Source organism: Jaculus jaculus, chromosome 23 (assembly GCF_020740685.1).
Source record: "Jaculus jaculus isolate mJacJac1 chromosome 23, mJacJac1.mat.Y.cur, whole genome shotgun sequence".
Taxonomy (NCBI): domain Eukaryota; kingdom Metazoa; phylum Chordata; class Mammalia; order Rodentia; family Dipodidae; genus Jaculus; species Jaculus jaculus.
The window spans coordinates 8214192-8232402 of record NC_059124.1 but is presented as its reverse complement, the minus strand read 5'-3'; the positions used below and the strand labels follow the sequence as shown (position 1 = coordinate 8232402).

The 18211-nt window shown below is 52.1% G+C and overlaps 1 protein-coding gene across 5 annotated transcripts in view; it reads right to left on the bottom strand.

The window, feature by feature from the left end:
• Ntf3 (neurotrophin 3) overlaps positions 1–17868 on the bottom strand; it is a 78942-nt gene extending 61074 nt beyond the window's left edge. Inside the window, exon 1 of one of the 5 annotated variants that reach the window (XM_004668685.2) lies at positions 17681–17868. Coding sequence is in view for 3 of the 5 variants with exons in the window: in XM_045139714.1 (XP_044995649.1) it covers positions 17135–17176 (42 nt within the window). In the remaining 2 variants the exon portion in view is untranslated. Of the gene's footprint in view, positions 1–15506; positions 15916–16821; positions 16843–17134; positions 17188–17676 lie in introns of those variants that run through there. The other 4 variants (XM_045139715.1, XM_045139714.1, XM_045139716.1 and 1 more) reach the window with 4 other exon arrangements.
• Positions 17869–18211: the final 343 nt, after the last annotated feature.

The window sequence follows — 18211 nt, the reverse complement described above, 5'->3', positions numbered from 1 at the left end:
GACCGGAGCATAGAGACCACGATGGAGAGTTCAGAGACCGGAGCATAGAGACCACGATGGAGGGTTCAGAGACCGGAGCATAGAGACCACGATGGAGGGTTCAGAGACAGGAGCATAGAGACCACGATGGAGGGTTCAGAGACCGGAGCATAGAGACCACGATGGAGAGTTCAGAGACCGGAGCATAGAGACCACGATGGAGGGTTTAGAGACCAGAGCATAGAGACCATGAGGGAGAGTTCAGAGACCGGAGCATAGAGACATGATGGAGAGTTCAGAGACCGGAGTATAGAGACCACGGTGGAGGGTTCAGAGACCGGAGCATAGAGACCACGATGGAGGGTTCAGAGACCAGAGAATAGAGACCACGATGGAGAGTTCAGAGACCAGAGCATAGAGACCACGATGGAGGGTTCAGAGACCAGAGCATAGAGACCACGAGGGAGAGTTCAGAGACCGGAGTATAGAGACCACGGTGGAGGGTTCAGAGACCAGAGAATAGAGACCACGATGGAGAGTTCAGAGACCAGAGCATAGAGACCACGATGGAGGGTTCAGAAACCAGAGCATAGAGACCATGAGGGAGAGTTCAGAGACCAGAGCATAGAGACCACGATGGAGGGTTCAGAGACCAGAGAATAGAGACCACTATGGAGAGTTCAGAGACCGGAGCATAGAGACCACGATAGAGAGTTCAGAGACCAGAGCATAGAGACCATGAGGGAGAGTTCAGAGACCGGAGCATAGAGACCACGATGGAGGGTTCAGAAACCAGAGCATAGAGACCACTATGGAGAGTTCAGAGACCAGAGCATAGAGACCACGATAGAGAGTTCAGAGACCAGAGCATAGAGACCACGACGGAGGGTTCAGAGACCAGAGCATAGAGACCACGATGGAGAGTTCAGAGACCAAAGCATAGAGACCATGATGGAGGGTTCAGAGACCGGAGCATAGAGACCACGACGGAGGGTTCAGAGACCAGAGCATAGAGACCACTATGGAGAGTTCAGAGACCGGAGCATAGAGACCACGATAGAGAGTTCAGAGACCAGAGCATAGAGACCACGACGGAGGGTTCAGAGACCAGAGCATAGAGACCACGATGGAGAGTTCAGAGACCAGAGCATAGAGACCATGATGGAGGGTTCAGAGACCGGAGCATAGAGACCACGACGGAGGGTTCAGAGACCAGAGCATAGAGACCACGATGGAGAGTTCAGAGACCGGAGCATAGAGACCATGATGGAGGGTTCAGAGACTAGAGCATAGAGACCATGAGGGAGAGTTCAGAGACCGGAGCATAGAGACCACGATGGAGGGTTCAGAGACTGGAGCATAGAGACCACGATGGAGGGTTCAGAAACCGGAGCATAGAGACCACGATGGAGGGTTCAGAGACCAGAGCATAGAGACCACGATGGAGGGTTCAGAGACCAGAGCATAGAGACCACGATGGAGAGTTCAGAGACCGGAGCATAGAGACCACGATGGAGGGTTCAGAGACCAGAGCATAGAGACCACGATGGAGGGTTCAGAGACCAGAGCATAGAGACCATGATGGAGGGTTCAGAGACCAGAGCATAGAGACCATGATGGAGGGTTCAGAGACCGGAGCATAGAGACCACGATGGAGAGTTCAGAGACAGGAGCATAGAGACCACGATGGAGAGTTCAGAGACCAGAGCATAGAGACCACGATGGAGAGTTCAGAGACCGGAGCATAGAGACCACGATGGAGGGTTCAGAGACCAGAGCATAGAGACCACGATGGAGGGTTCAGAGACCAGAGCATAGAGACCATGATGGAGGGTTCAGAGACCAGAGCATAGAGACCATGATGGAGGGCTCAGAGACCAGAGCATAGAGACCACGATGGAGGGTTCAGAGACCAGAGCATAGAGACCATGATGGAGGGTTCAGAGACCAGAGCATAGAGACCATGATGGAGGGCTCAGAGACCAGAGCATAGAGACCACGATGGAGGGTTCAGAGACCAGAGCATAGAGACCATGATGGAGGGCTCAGAGACCAGAGCATAGAGACCACGACGGAGGGTTCAGAGACCAGAGCATAGAGACCACGACGCAGGGTTCAGAGACCAGAGCATAGAGACCATGATGGAAAGTGTATGTTGCACAAAGGTCTTTGAGATGGCTGCTAACCTCTGAGATGTGTCACCGAGTAGAGTTCTAGCATTCCCACCTCTCAATTTAAGGGATGGCATGCTGTGTATTGGGATCATTGTCACACATACTCTCCACAGAGATATTATACAGTATGACCTAAGAAAATGATTCCAGGGGGGCTGAAGCGATGACTCAGCAGTTAAGGTGCTTGCCTGTGAAGCCCAAGGACCCAGGTTCAATTCCCTAGCACCCATGGAAGCCAGATGCACGAGGTGGCACATGCATCTGGAGTTCATTCGCAATGAATGACTAGAGGCTCTGGTGGGCCCATTCTTTCTCTCTGTCTTTCTTTTTATTAAATCCCTATCTCTCTCAAATAAAATAAATAAAAATAAAATATTAAAAAAGAAGAAGATTCCATATAGATCTACTACAAGCATGGACACACACACACAACTTTAACCCATAGGAATCAATCATGGGTGGATCTGATATCATTTCCCCAGAAGAAGCCCTGGATGGGAAAACCTGCAATCAAGTCAGTCTTACTGCTTTCTCTACTTCATTCATTTGCTCACTCATTAATTGTTCTGACCATCTAGCCTGTTAGTTAGCCATTCTTGCTTTCACTAGACCATTTATGAAGAGTATCTTCTACGTCGCAGCCAGTGGGAGCCTTTTAAAAACTCACGCATGACTATGCCCTTCCCAGAGCTGACTGGAACCCTCCACCAGCTCCCATGACTCTCCAGAGCATCTGCCCACCTCTTCCGCTCTATGCCAGGGTCTCGCTCACCACCCGGATTCACTGCAGTGGAGTGCGCATGTTCCCCATCTTCCACCCCCCTCACCCCCCCGCCACCCGCCGCTTTCCCCAAAGATCGAAAGTCACTTCCCAGGCTAGCAGGAAAGTCCTGGTCACTTCCAGGTGTCCTTTGCTCCACGTGTGTTTCTGGGAACTAATTCTCTCTTTGCACATGGGTGGTTCTGGGGGAATCCCCCCCCCCCTTTTTAACCTCTCTGCCAGCCCCAGTTCACTCTCTCTCTTGGACAATCATCATAGATAATCTTCACGCCACAGAGAATCACCTGGAATCCTTCTCCAACCCTCTCACATTTTCCCCCCCTCTTTGTCCAAAACCTGACCTTTGCCATTGGTTCTGTTAAGTGGTCCCCCAAAGATATCAGGACACTTGCTGTGCACAGAAGTTAACTTTAGACAGCAGCCCCAGAAGAGACGTCAGTGCTGAGGGGGCAGTGGGAACAGTCAAAAGGAAAAGAAATGGAGCACAGAGCTGACTGATGTCTCTTACCCAATAATGTAACCCCAAATTTAAGTTGAGTGCTCACATTTGCTAATAGACCACAACATAAAATGCCTTTAATTCTGGTGCATATTGTCTCCCCATCCCTAGGACAAGAACATGAAATAAGCAAGCTGGGAGTTTCCTTGGTGGTAAGTTACATACTAAGAAAGAACAGAGAATAAGAAAGAGAATTGCTGAACATAACCTTCCCATAGTTACAAAATGTCTCCATATAAGCCAGGCATGGTGGTGCATACCTGTAATCCCCAAACTCAGAAAGCTGAGACAGGAGTATTGCCATGAGTTCAAGGCCAGCCTGAGCTACAAAATGTGTTCCAGGAGTGTCTGGGTGACCGAGAAATCCTATCTCAAAAAAAAAAAAAAAATCAAAACACAAAACCAAAACCAAACCTCCAAACAAGCAAGAGCTAGGTCTCAGACACTTATGAAAAGAACAAGCCAACAACACTGGCAGAATGAATTCTAACACAGAGGAACCCTGGACTTAAACCATGATCCCAGACAGCACACCGATGAGACTTTTCTTAGGGGAGCTCTTTTTGACTCCAGCACCAGGCAGGTATTCTTGTAAAGGTCTAGGCATGGAGAAGAGACACCCCTTGGGTTTGGATAGCGCCCACATTCCCCTAGAGGAGCCCTTTAGCCCCCTTTGTGCCATTGTCACCCCGGGAGCTGGACAGCTGGGCACCCTCACTCAAGAGACCCAAGGGGCTTTCCTGTTTCTCAGCAAGGTGAAAAACAAACAAAGCACAGTTCGCCACATCCAAGTAAGGACAGTGACAGCAAGGTCAGGAAGAGGTCAGCCCTGGTCATCAGGTCCACCAATAGGCCCACCTTAGAGATGATGCCCCAGGCTTCTAGGCATCCGGTCATCCTGGTCCTGGCGCTCAGCACCTGTCCTAGGACATTGCAAGCTTTCTAGAGCCTCTTTCCAAACACGAGTCACCGAAATGAGACACAGGGCAAGTCACACAAGTCTGCAAGTACCTACCCTCCTCCAAATGGCCACAGCCAAGGCAGTCGCTGTACCCATCTGTGTGTTTTCAAGCCTGTGTGGCCACATCCTACTGACCAGTTCTCTGAACTCGCCAGGACACATTAAGGTCACTGATAGCGGGGACTTGCTGTTCCTTTGACACCGCTGCTATTCAGCTCCATGGCTAGAAGTCTCAGAAGATGCTGGAGTGTCAAGTCCCCTTTGCACCACCCTTTACTTCCGTGGTTCTCCATTGCCTTCTTTCGCAAAGCAGAGAAGAAAACCATCTGATAGATGCGCTGTTTATTTTCAGGCTCTCCCTAAATTCTAAGGAAACTACTAAATAAACACCATTGCTCCTTGGTTGTCTGGACACGCTGTAAACAGGATGTGGGGAAAGAAAGTGACAAGGGGTTGGCTGAGCAGGACAGACTCAGAGGACAGAAGCGGACAGTAGATGGCAGTCTGTCCCTGTGTCAGAAGTGGTCACAGAGACAATATATACTGCCTGGAGGCAGCAGAGAAAAATCAGTCTCTAGAGGAAGATCCATCTCCCTCACTCCCACCCCCTCCCAAGGATGCTGACTGCAGCCTTGAGTTGCAGGTGCCTCTGAAAAGTGTCCCGTGAGCTCGCATCCCTTTACATCCCCCCAAAACCCAGCATGCTCACAACAGACATCTTCCCCCCAAACGATGCCCCAAAGAACCAAAAGCCCTCAGCACAGTGGACTCTGAGCATCCTTCCCCTAGCCCTGGTCTGGCACTGGGAACTGGGAAAATGACGTAAAAGCAGAGCCATGCAGAAGTGAAGACCAGTCTTACAAGCAGTACGCTCCTGAGCTTCGAGGACCCTCTACCTCATTCCCATTAAACAGCCAAGCCTGGGTCAAACCATCTTTGGCCTTCATCTTCCATACCGGCTTTCGGGCCTCCGGAGTGGGACCTCACTCATCTCTGCACTCGCTAGGTATCTATCGTAGGGTCACAAACGGGACACTTACTGAAGCATCTTCGCACAGGTGCTGTGAGCTGCTTTCTAAGGATCTAAAGAGGGATTCGTGGGGGGAATGACTCCCAACTCTCCAAATTTGAAAAGCTGGACAAGCTAAGACTTGGGACAAAAAGCATCCAAAGTTCATTTGCAGTGGTTGGAAGCCCTGAAGCAACCATTCCCTCTCTCTCTTTCTCTCTCTCTCACTTTCTCACTCTCACTCTGCCTCTTTCCCTGTCTCAATAAATAATAAATAAATAAATAAATAAATAAATAAATAAATAAATAAATAAAAAGAGGCAGAGGAGTCTTTACTGGTAAGCAGACAGCCAGTGTTCGTGACTTTAGCCTTGGGATAGACCAAATGAAGGCACAGTGGACATAGCTTTGATCCCTTGGCAAGGTGGGTAACCTCTCTGAGCCCAGTTCCCAGTGCCATCTATTACTGTTGCCAATCTGAACTCGCCAGAGACTCTTTCAAGTGTTCATTGATTCACCCTACTCTTTTCTGAGGTAGACACTGGTCCATGTGTTAGGGGACACAAAAAAAATGACAAGAGCAGATCTCTCTTTAAGGAGCTCACACTCCAGCAAGAAGATAGGAATACAGGCTGCTAAGTGGTATAACATGGGGGAAAGCTGGGAAGGGAGCCCCGGGGCTCTCTGGTCGTGGGTGGGGGGAGACAGGCTTCCCAGAGAAGTTAATGATGAAGCAAAGATGTAAAGTATGATTTTAATATCACCAGGAAAGATGAAGAAATGAACGTTCAGAACAACATATGCGTCTGCACACACATTTACTCATATACACATCTTAATTCAAAAACAAATGCAAATTTTGAGTACTTATATCAGTTTTCCATCAGAATATTTCCCTTTACATGTAAAGCATTAAAAAAAAAAAATCCATCCATCCAGACTTTTCTTCTAGCCCCAATTCTTACAATTTAATGAAAAGACAGCAAAGACTTCAGCAATATCCCAAGCCCTTAACTTTGTCACTTAACAGGTGAGGAAAAATGAGCTTTAGGATGGCTCAAGGACATCCCAGGGTGCAGCAAGTCCTTACTACTAGGTTGGAGGTGGCATTAGTCTCCCCATCATAGTTTGGGATCTTTGGGATTCAGCTGACGGGACTCAGTGACCCCCACAACTTTATCCCACATAAACTTCTCCCCACGCTCCTGCAGAAATCCAAGATCCGCCACAAACCTGGCAGGCTTGCTTCTTCGGCACTCCATAAACACACACTCATCCATATGTTCAATAACTTATCTGGTATCGCATAACTTAATTTCCTCCTGTACTCCCTCCACAGCTCTGCGCATAAGAACTCCAGGCCAGTAGAAACCTGGAAATGCCAAACACGGGCCACAGAGCAGCACGGGAAACAGAGCGCCCATGGAACGGCCACAGCCTTTAGGGTCCTTCAGACCACAGAGTCCTGTTCGCCCCTTTTCCAAACCAGGACGCAGAGACCCATAGGGGGAAAAAAATATATATATATATGTTCTGTTTGAAGCCACAGAGTTCGGCTGAGTCCTTTACAGGAGAAAGGTGACTAGCTACTCTAGCTAACCACCTGGGTGTCAGGAGGGGCGGAGCTCTTCCCAATGGTGGGACCCACCTGTGGGGAAACCAGGTGATTTCCGATCACATCCTCAGCTTGAACCCAGCAGAAGTGCCTGCCGTATGAAGCGGCGGGAGCGAGTCTGCTAGACACAAGATGGAATTAATCCCAGACTAAGAACTTGAAATACATTCCTCAAGGGATAACATGGAGCCAGAAGAGGAGGATATTTTTAAATGATCGAGCTTAGGTCTAGAAACAGAAGGATAAGGGGTAGTAAATTTCAAGTCTATGGTTATCTTTCTTTTTTTTTTTTTTTAAAGTCTATACCTTCTATATAAAGAGGAAAGTATCATCGTACACATGAAAAGTTTTAAACAAAGTGAATACACTTTGAGCATCAGCAATCAAACACGCTTGATGACTCATTAGGTTAAGTGTTCTCTGTTGCACAGTGAAGATTCTTCTAGCAACGGAAGACAGCCATCTCTCCTTGACTGACCTGAAGATGTGCGTGTGGTACTGGTCAGATTAGTGGAGGTCAGAAAATAAAAACAAGAGACTATAGCTACAGCCTTCAAAGAGGGCAGGCGCCGTCTTCGGAAGCCCTTCGGTTTTCCTACTTCAAGGAAGTCCTTCCTCCCAGAGTGCCACGGAAAAGCAAGTGTCAGGGCTGCTCCACATAGACCATAACCTGGGGGTCCAGAGAGTTGGGATAACCCCCGACCACCCAGCTCCCAGCAAGAGATCTCCTTGACTTCTGGCTCCAGTCTAAATGCTGTGTCTTCCCCAGCCTACCGAGGAAAAACTAGCCTCCAAGTTCTGAAGAGAATCTTATGGGCACCATTCAGAGTTTTTTCTGCTTAGATTTTGCCCAAGGCTCATCCCAGAACTCAGGGGTGCTGGGACCGACTGCCTTTTCTGGACACTTGGATCAAAACCAGTTGCCCAGATCTAATCGTCCAGCGTTTACAAGGAGGCAATTGCATCTTAAATCAATACTTGCATTCTGGAGTTGCAGGTTCCCTTGTCAATGCAAGGATGGTGGGGGTGCCACTGGGGGAGGGCCATGTAAGACAGATCTGACCCATGCTTGCCAGCAGGGGCCTAAACATTTACATTGCACATGAAGAAGGACCTTCTTGGGGTGCAGGTTATCCTGTGGGCGGCAAACTTTTCAGAAGGCTATAGAACCGACTCCCATCCGGACCTCATCACAGAACAGAGACATCAGAACCGGACTGGTAGGTGGTGGCCTTGGGATGACTCTGGCCTCAGGAAGGAAAGCGTACCCGCATTCTGTAGTGTAGCTGCGGGGTACCCCTTAGCCTGGCATCCCCTCAGCACTCCTCCCTGTAAATGGGGTTTTATCTGGGCGCATTGGGATAATTCCATTTAATGTTTTCAGTCATGGTTGGCATACCCAGGAAGTACCTGGACACTCACTACCATTAGAAAGGTAAGCTATAGGGCTGGAGAGATTGGCTTAGTGGTTCAGTACTTGCCTGTGAAGCCTAAGGACCCCGGTTCGAGGCTTGATTCCCCAGGACCCACGTTAGCCAGATGCACAAGGGGGCGCACGCGTCTGGAGTTCGTTTGCAGAGGCTGGAGTCCCTGGCACACCCATCCTCTCTCTCTGCCTCTTCCTCTGTCTGTCACTCTCAAATAAATAGATAAAACCAAAATTTAAAAAAGAAAAGAAAGGTAGGCTATGGAAACCACTTGAGTGGAAGCTGCCTGGAGGGTAGCACCACATTTGCCAGAAAGCCAAACCCTCGTACCACCAGCTCTGCCCATTGTGCGCTGCTACCAACTAAGCCAACATCTCAGGCATGAGATGAAAAAAAAGGAAAATGTTCTGGAAAATTCTCTGCGTGCTCTGCTGCCTTTGATCCAACCACTCCTCAAAGATAAAACACAAGGAGCTCTTTAAGGGATGCCAAGGGATGCCAAGGCATGCTTCGAATGCGGCACATTAGAACGGATAACATAGGAGAACGGAGCTCATGTCCAGCGCTCGGATGGTGCAACTCGAATGGGACTTTGTGATTTTGGAATTCAAGTGAGTCACCCCGTACGCACAGAGAAGTCACAGCCTGGAGAGAATGCCCAGGGTTACACAGCTCGAGCTAATCACTGGCAGAGGTCAGTCACCAGCCTGATTCCCCCATTTCCGCGTCAGCCATCTGTTGCCTTGTGTTGCTCGAGATTCCTCTGTGATGGGGTCTTTGGAGATCAGGAAGCTGCTGTTTAGTCCACAGCTCTGCATGTTCAAGAGCCACGCTTTCTTTTGAAAGTCAGCGACTAAACATGCCCGTTACATCCGGGGCTCGACAAATGTCTCCTCTGAAGAAGTTACTAAATAGTCAGCCATCACAACAGACCACACCAAGTTTCACTTCCAAATCTCATTTCCAGCTAAATCAGTCCGGAGTCAGAGTTCTGTCCTGCGAGGCTGCCCACTGGCCCTCAGTGGCTCATCAACTCTGTATGGACCGTGATTCCGATAAGGATGCCAACAAGAGTGAGTTCTGGCTACACGGGGATGCATGCAGTCCCTACCCCCTGGGTATTGTTAGGTAAACTGAAAGGCTGAATTATGGGAAACTAGCAATAAGAGCAAAGAATAAATCTCCTGGACTATGCACATGTGCTCTCATAAGTTTGAAAGTGAGAATTCTGAATGCATGTGTATATATATATATATATATATATATATATATATATATATATATATTCTTTTATTTCTCAGACTTGATCTTAGATATCTTTCCTGGTAAGGATGGGTAGTATGGATATTGGACTCATATTTTTTTGTTCATTTACTTATATTTGAGAGCAACAGACATAGAGAGAGAGAGGCAGATAGAGAGAGAGAGAGAGAATGGGCCCACCAGGACCTCCAGCCATTGCAAACGAACTCCAGACGCATGCGCCCCCTTGTGCAACTGGCTTATGTGGGTCCTGGGGAATCGAGCCTCGAACCGGGGTCCTTAGGCTTTGCAGGCAAGTGCTTAACTGCTAAGCAATCTCTTCAGCCCTGGACTCATGTTTAAAAGCACAGTCCCCATATGTAAGTGATCTGAGAGAAATTGCCCTCATTTCTCCCCCCTTAGTTTGGCCCACCTATGAGAAGCAGTTTGATGATAACTAAGAATGAGCCAGGTGTCCATATATCTGCCACCTATAACATCCGCTTTACAAATACTTCCTGCCCACCCAAGGCTGATCCTGTGCTCATGTGTTTTCCAACACCCTGCACACACACACATGCACAGAGCATCCGTGTTCTCCATGTGCATGAGCTGGTCCATGCACGAAAGCATCACCACAGGCCTCACCAACAGCATCCCACAAGCCTCAGGTTCTTCTCTAGTAGATGACTTGGCCCTTCTCCAACAGTCAGTCTTACATAAAACTCAATCCGAAATCCTAGCAACGACGGTCATGATGAGTTCAGAATCCCCAGTGCCAGGAACTGCCTGCCTCCTTGAAGGGCAGAGCAGCAGCCGGGTAAGGTTTTGAAGCCGGGCAGTGGGTTTTGGAAATCTTCTGGGTCAGGTTAAGGCCCCTTTTGCTCACAGCCAGCACCTGGCATTGCATTCCATTACTTGGGGGTGGAAGCCCCGTAACTGCTTGGGATAGAATACTCGGGAAGGCTTCCACAGAAACTGCCTGGCCAATTAGGTATCCTGAATGGAGGGAGGAGGACAGGCCTGAGTGTCTGATACATCTGGGAGCGGAGCTACAGAGATGGGAAATGTTATGTAATTAAACTCTGCTGGCCTGTCCCGCTTGGGGAATGTGAGACCCATCAACACTGACCTCTTCCAATCAACTTAATTGGCCCAAACTCGCCAAGAAAAGCAACAGAATTGGTTTAGTGCCGCATGGAAATAGCTTAGCTCCTGACTATTTATGGCCACTGAACTGAAGGATAGGAGCCTTGACTCTTAGCCAGGAGTCAACAGCACGTGCTAAGTTCTGGAAGGACTGGGGTATTTCAGTGCCTCTGTGTCTCCATCTTTGTCTCCAGGGAAAGTGACTGCGCCCAGCTCGTTGCACTGGGCAGGCAGCATGTCACAAATCAGAACCCAAAGCCTCCCTCTTTCCAGGCAGGCTGGGGCCTGCCAATCGTCTAGAGAGAAACAGACCTTGATAGTAACACGGAATGGCTGGACTTTGCTTCTCTTCTGTTCAGACGGTGGCTATGCCAAGGACAATTACTATGTTCTGTGTTCTCAAGTCACATTTGTTTTGGCCTCGTGAGCCGCAGAGCTGATGTTACAAAACAAGACAGTGTCTCAGAAAATTAATAACTGGTTCTTGGATGGCTTTTCTCCCTGTTCAGTCCAGAGACCCGACAGACTTCCATTAGCTAAAAATCTGGCTTTGGCTGCCTCCAGTGCACGGGCAGGGAGACTGAGGCAGCCATGGGCAGCTTTGTTGACACAGTGGGTGAACGGTAGAGCTGGGATGGCCTTCAAGACAGACTATCATGACGAGGGAGGGAAAGATCCCACCTACACAGTGACTCACACCTGCGTCCAATGACATTTCGTCTTTGCACGGGTCTTTGGGCCATGAGTCACTTCAAGCCAGATGGGAGGAGCTAAAAGGGTTCCTCTTGTGGAACCCCAGCCAACACAGCCACTTTAGAAACAGACAGACAAACATCCTCAGAGGGGCGGGTCTAGAATGAAATCAAGCCTTTCCAAGTGAGAGTCTCCCCCTCACCAAGGCCAGCAGCAATCCCTGCTACCGGGGCCTCCCTAACATCAGCTATGCCTTACAGAGGCAAGCGTGCCCGCAAAGCGTTAAGGTAGAACGGCAGGCTCACGGGTCTCCAGTTTCATGAAGTTAAGAATGCTGTGGGTCGAATAAAATTAGGATTCTTTGTCAGCTAGTCGATGCGGACAAATACGTGTGCCCCCCAACGCAGGCTCTTCCCTTTGCTATCTCAGTGAAAGAACTTTTCCTCTCTCGCTCCCCAAACTCTACGGGTCTCCCTTTATTCACTCTGTTCACTTAAGATCCACATCTAAGACAAACTTCATCTTTCCTTACTCACATAGGATTCCTAAAAAAAAAAAAAAAAATCACATCTTACCCTCCTGCGCAAGATCCATAATGTGTGCATCTCTCAATCCTGCTGGCCAGTTTCCTCCTAGTTCCTTTTGCCCTCAGGACACACACACACACACACACACACACACACACACACACTAGCTCTGAACTCAGCTGGGAGCCCTCAAAGAGGAGCAAACACTTCCCGCCCCTGTCTCACCTTTCACTGCCATGCTGATGTGCATCAGGACCCACATTTCCCACCTGGAATGCAGCACCTTGCCAGTTCCCAGCGCACAGTACTCGCTGCAAGCAACAGTAACATCTGCCAGCCCCTTCCCACCCACAGAAGTATATACATCATCCCCTATCTTTATCCCATTTCTACAAAACCACGGATATATTTCAAGTCAGCTTCCCTCTGGGCCCCACCATCCAGAAACAACCGCAGAAACTGAATTATTGACCTCAACAAGGACGGAGCTCTCTCTAGATTTTTTTTTTAATTCTTCTTTTTTTTTTTTTTTTTTTTGGCAAAATTGCAACAGTCAGCTGAGGCCAAGGAAGGAATTTTTCCAAGGCAGTGTGCCATATCCCAGTACCCAGCAAAGAGCTGAGCATCGCATACATTTTGATTGGTGATCAATATGAATTGGCCATAGTGGGTTCTGTTGGATGAGAAGCCTGAGGTACAATGTGATACCAATGTAACTCCTTGCCGCTGGAGTGTCTTCCTCCATTCACTCCAGTCCTGTGTACAGAGCTCTTCCTATCACCCAACGCTGTGCCAACACACAGGCACTTTTCCCCTTAAATGTACATCCCTCGCCCTAAGCCTTTTCCAATTCCCTCCCTTGGAAGGCAGGGAGGGGGTGAGCGTCCTTTCCTGCAAGCCCACATTTCTCTCTCTCTCTCTCTCCTCTCCAGTGCCCTTCCTGCAAAAATTCCCAGCACACTCCAGTCTCCTCAGATAATCTTCCCTCCGAAGTGTCTTTGGAAATCTTCAGCCGGCCACACACCTGAGCCCACCCCGCACCCCGCCCGGCCCGCGTGTGTCTGTGCGGGCATGCCCAGAGCCACCCGTCCCGCAGCAGCGCGGCGGCGCTCCCCCAGCTCCTGACGCCTTCCTCGGGCTCAGCCTTCCCATTAGCTACACCTAAGCTCCCATCACAAGTTCTCACCCCCTGCTATGCACACAGATTCCCATCCCACAGGCGCCCCCCCCCCCCACGAACACGCCCCTCGCCGGCTGGCAGGGCTGGGTGGAACTCCGCCTCTCCACTCAGTCACTACGAAAGCCCTCCCCACCCACCAGCGGGCCACCCAAGGATCACGGTGGTCTCCCTTCTGGGGGGGGGGGAATGCAGGGGATCCCGTCCGCCCAGGATTCACTCCCCTCTCTTAGTCCACCTTCCACGGGAGCCTGGGCCAGCCTGCAATCGTACTGGATCGTCTCTGACCCTTTCTACTCTTTCTCCAGACTGTTACAACGGTCTGCTGCTTTCTTTCCCTCTCCACGCGCTCCCGAGGCTCTACCCAGGTCTGGGTTGGAGCCTTAGGCCAGGCACTTGGGTTTGATCCTCTGCATTCCTCCTCTCCAGTTTCTTTGTACAAACCTCGCCGACCTGAGAGAGGGGCTGGCCAGTATGCAGGCTGACTTGGGAGCATTGGGGGAAACAAACAAACACCCAAGCGCTGGCAAAGTCCCCCCCCACCCCCCCCCCACACACCCCGTTCCTCCTCCTCCCTCGCCTTCCCCTAAGGACCGCGCGCGCGCGCACTCACTTCAAAGCAGACTCCCCCGTACACTCTGTAACCCGCTAAGTGACCGACACCCGGCCCGAGGGTCTCCCTTCCCCCTCCCCACAGCAAGCCTTCGCCCCCTCCCCAGCCCCTGCACTCCTCCGGGAGAAGCCCGGGGCTGCGGCGGCTCGGGCTCTCTCCACCCAGCTCGTTAGCCGGCGCGGCGCTCGCTCCAACCCACTGCCACCCGCGGACTCAACCTGCCTGCCTTCCGCCTTCCGGGCCCCGGGGCAGCACGAGGTCGGGGCGGGCAATTTGTGGAGTTCTTCCCCCACCTGGAATCTCACCCCATATTGGATCCCCATGAGCAGGACCCCCTCTGATCCACACGCCGATGGCGCAGGGGTGGGGAGGGGGCGGCTCAGCGAGGTGAATCCGAAGCGCAGGCCAGGGAAGGACGCCCCAGTGATCCCAGAGACATCACCTCTGCGCCCTAAATCCACAAGCAGAGGTCCCCTCCCCCTCCTGCATCTCAGCCCCCTTTGCCCCCCCCCCCGGCCCCCCGCACCTTCAATTCCCCAGCGTGCCGAATTTCACTGGGAGGGTCCACCACTGTGCCAAAGCCTTGGGGTAGCGGGACGGTTTAGTTCCTCGTGGGTCCTTTTAATGCCAACCTAGCTCCTCTGGTGTCCCGCTCTCTCCCAGCCTTCCTACACCATCGCTGGGGGCGAGGGGGGGGGGGCTAAAATGCGCTCCCAGAAACTGCAAACAAATCCCCTCAGATGGTGCCGCCCAGGTGCCCACTACTCCCTGGCAGTATCCCAGGCTGAGAGCTTGGTCCAACATCAGGGCAAAGATCCGGGGTGGGTGGGTCAGCCGCCGAGTCGGGGCCGGTTAAGAGGAGCTGGAGAGCTGGGGATCGGATCCGTTCCTGACAAAAAGCTGAGGCGGGACACCCCAGCAGGTACTGGAGAGTCCGAACTCCCGCAAACCGGGAAGTGGTGGTCCAGCTCCGCAGCTCGGCGGCATCCCCGCACCCAGCCCCAACCCCCGGCCCCGCAGGGCGGTGGGCCTGCCGAGAAGGGTGTGGGGCTTAGGGCCCCCCGGAGCTGAGAGGGGACCCTCGCTCCTTCCCCACCCGGGGGGTACGTCTGCTCCCCGCTTTGTTATAGACTGCGCGTGGAACCTTCTTTGGAGGACCAGATGGGAAGGTGGGAGGTGGGTGGGGGAGCAATGCAGAAACTTTCCTGCCCTTCGGTGGTCCCCATTTCCCCTAGCCTCCACCCCCTCCCTTTCCAATCCAGGTTTCTTAAACCTGATCACTTTCCCAGACTGAGGGCGGTTTCCTGGGTAGCCCAGAGACCAGAGGGAGGAGGAGGAGGTGGAGAAGAGTATCCGTGCGTTCAAGAGTGTGTGTGTGTGCGCGTGTGTGTGCGCGCGAGTGTGTGTAAGGGAGGGGGTGGTGGTGGTTAAGGTTTCGCCTGGGCCTGGGCCCCAGCGCAAAGTTTGGGGAAGAAGGCACCAGATCCGGAAAGTTAAGTTGCTTGCTGCGGGATGGGGGTGGAGCGGAGATTAGTGGTGTGTGTGGGGGGGTGGGTTCCACCACGCAGATCCCTTGGAAAATCTCCCCTACACTCGACGGCGGCGCTCCCCCACCCTTCCCGGACCTGCCCACCCAACGTGCCCCGACGTCTCCCCTTACCGTGGCAGAAGTAACCATGGCATCCGTGTGTCTATTTCCAGAGACGTCGACATGAAGAGAAAGGTGGACCGAAGCTTGGTCATTCAAAGTCTCCCCACCCCCCACGGCAGCCACAACGCGGCAGGGGGACAAAAAAATGAGGGGAAGAAAGAAAGAAGAGAGAAGAAGAAAGTTGCGCCGGGCTCGCTCTCTCCCTCTCCCTCGCTCCCTCTCTCTCTCTCTCCCTCTCTCTCTCGCTCTCTCTCTCGCTCTCTCAGGGCAGGGTGGTGCGCGGAGCTGCCGGGGAAGCGGAGGAACCTTCCACTGTGAGTCCCGCGAACATAATCTGCGCGGTTATAACCAGCCAACCCGGCCAGATGGCTCCGCGCTCAGCGCTTAACCCCTTGCGCGCCAGCGCTCGCCCCCGCGCCCCGCCTGCTGGGCACCTCCAGGGCCCAGAGACAGCGCCCTGGAGCCTTGCTCCCAGACCTGGTCATTGGTTTTAGGCCCCTTTGAAAAGAAAACAAAAACAACAACAAAAACCACTTTCAAATCAGGCCTATTGCCTAAGTGCCTCTACACTCCCTTTACAGGTCAAGGGGAAAAAAAAAAAAAACACAACCAAAAAACATTCATTTGATCGGGACATTTTATATATTCATGTCTTCAGGCTGTCTTGTTTATTCTTTTTCTCAATTTTGTTTTTCTTTTTGATCTCTCTCTCTCTCTCTCTCTCTCTCTCTCTCTATATATATATATATATATATATATATTTTTTTTTTTTTTTTCCCCCTTCTAAGATTTTCTTTAAAAGGCAGGAGGGCCTTGAAAGGCCCTCCTGAAAGGCCCTCCCGCTCAGACAAGTTGGGTCTGCACCATAAACTCCTCCTCCAAACCTCAGACCCTCCAGCTAGGGATCCTTCCCCACCCCCTATGAAACCCACCCGTCACTCCTCCCCCCCACCCCCACCAACAACACGCACACGCCCAAGGACAATTGCTCCCCCCCACCCCGACGAACTCGCCATTCCTGGGGAACCTGCGTCCAGGGCGCTGAGCAGGCGGTCTGGGGAGGTTAAGTCCAGAGGTAAGAGGGAAGGGTTGTGAGCAATGGACTGGAGGACAGCTCTAGGAGCGTGTGTGTGTGTGTGTGTGTGTGTGTCCATAAGAGCAAGCTAGAGGAATAGGTTCTCTCTTCGCCTTTCACCCAGCCTCCAACTTCCTCCCTGGGACCAACGCTTGGGTCCGGCAGCTGCCCAGCATCAGCGCAGCAGGGTCGCCCTGCGCCCTGCACGAGGGGACGGCGCAAGAAAGCCCCAGGAGGCCAGCAGCAAACCTTTTCCTGGCTCCCGACTAAGCGCAGCGACGCTCAATCCCACACCGGTGGATTCATTCCAGCAAAAAGATCTCAGGGTGGAGGCCAGCGATCTTAACTTGGAGACGATTTTTCGCTCTGCACTACATGCCACTGGCTCCTGCCTCGTGTTCTCTGAATTTGCAGCCTTAAGTCATCTAGATTTTTTTTTTTTTTTTTTTGCCCCAACTGCCCTTCTAGAAAAGTGCGGGGATGGAGGATGGGGGTGGGGGGGATTGATCAGGGGTCCACGAGAAACCGAGAGCCGCCGCGCGGGGAAGGAGGGTTTTTGTACCTGTCCTTCTTCCCTGATCTTGCTAGTGGAATCCACGTCCATTTCCCTGGCCCTTCCCGCCGCTGTCACCTTAGCCACTCGGCCCATCACCACTGCCCACGACCTTTCGACTCCAGGCATCTTATTAAGCCACCCTGTCCTAGCTCAGCTAGGGTCCAGGCTCAAAAACTCCAAATTGGCCGGGCGTGGTGGCGCACGCCTTTGATCCCAGCACTCGGGAGGCAGAGGTAGGAGGATTGCCTTGAGTTCGAGGCCACCCTCAGACTACAGAGTGAAGTCCAGGTCAGCCTGAGCTAGAGCGAGACCTAATCTCGGAAAGAAAAAAAAAGAAAAAAGAAAAATCACCCAAACTCCAAATTGCTTGGAGTTGTATGCGCTTGCTGAAACCACGGCGAGATCGCGCCACCGGGCGCCCTTCGGACGGACGCGCGCGCGCGCCAGGGCCGCGCCCAAGGCCGAGCGCGGAGGGGAGCTGGGAAGGAAAGATGGGGGGACCTGGGGGTCGGGGTGGGGGTGGGGGCTGCGTACTAGATAGATTGTACCTGCCTCATCATTATCCTTGCTGCGGGAGGCTGCCACATCGAAAAACGGCCAGGAGCGCCCACCGAGGCCCAAAGACAGGACGTCGCCTCCCGAGGACGCCTCGGGGAAGGCTCGGTTCTCCTTCAATGGCTCCCCTCCTCTTTCCCAGCCGCCGAGGCTCCCCTTCACCCCGACACTCGGCACCTTGAAGGTTTGGCCTGGGCGGGCTCTGTGGGCTTCTGTTTTCTCTCTCTCTCCTCCCAGGCCCGCCTCCCCGCCCTCCCCCACATCCCGCACACCACACAAGGGGCGGAGGGGGCCCCCCTCCTTCCCACCGCGGCCCCAGCCAGGGTCAGCTCCACTCTTTGCTCAAGCTCTGGTCCTGGGGTTCCTGTCATTGCACCCCCACCCCAAAAAAGTGCCTGGCTCCCAGGCAAGGAGGAATGGGTTAAATGCTTCTTTGCCTGCAGCTCCCCAGTCCCTGGCAGTCTGTAGGGAGGAGGGGAAGGGGCAAGCTCAAATATGAAAAGTCAGAGGAGAATGCAGGAGCACAGG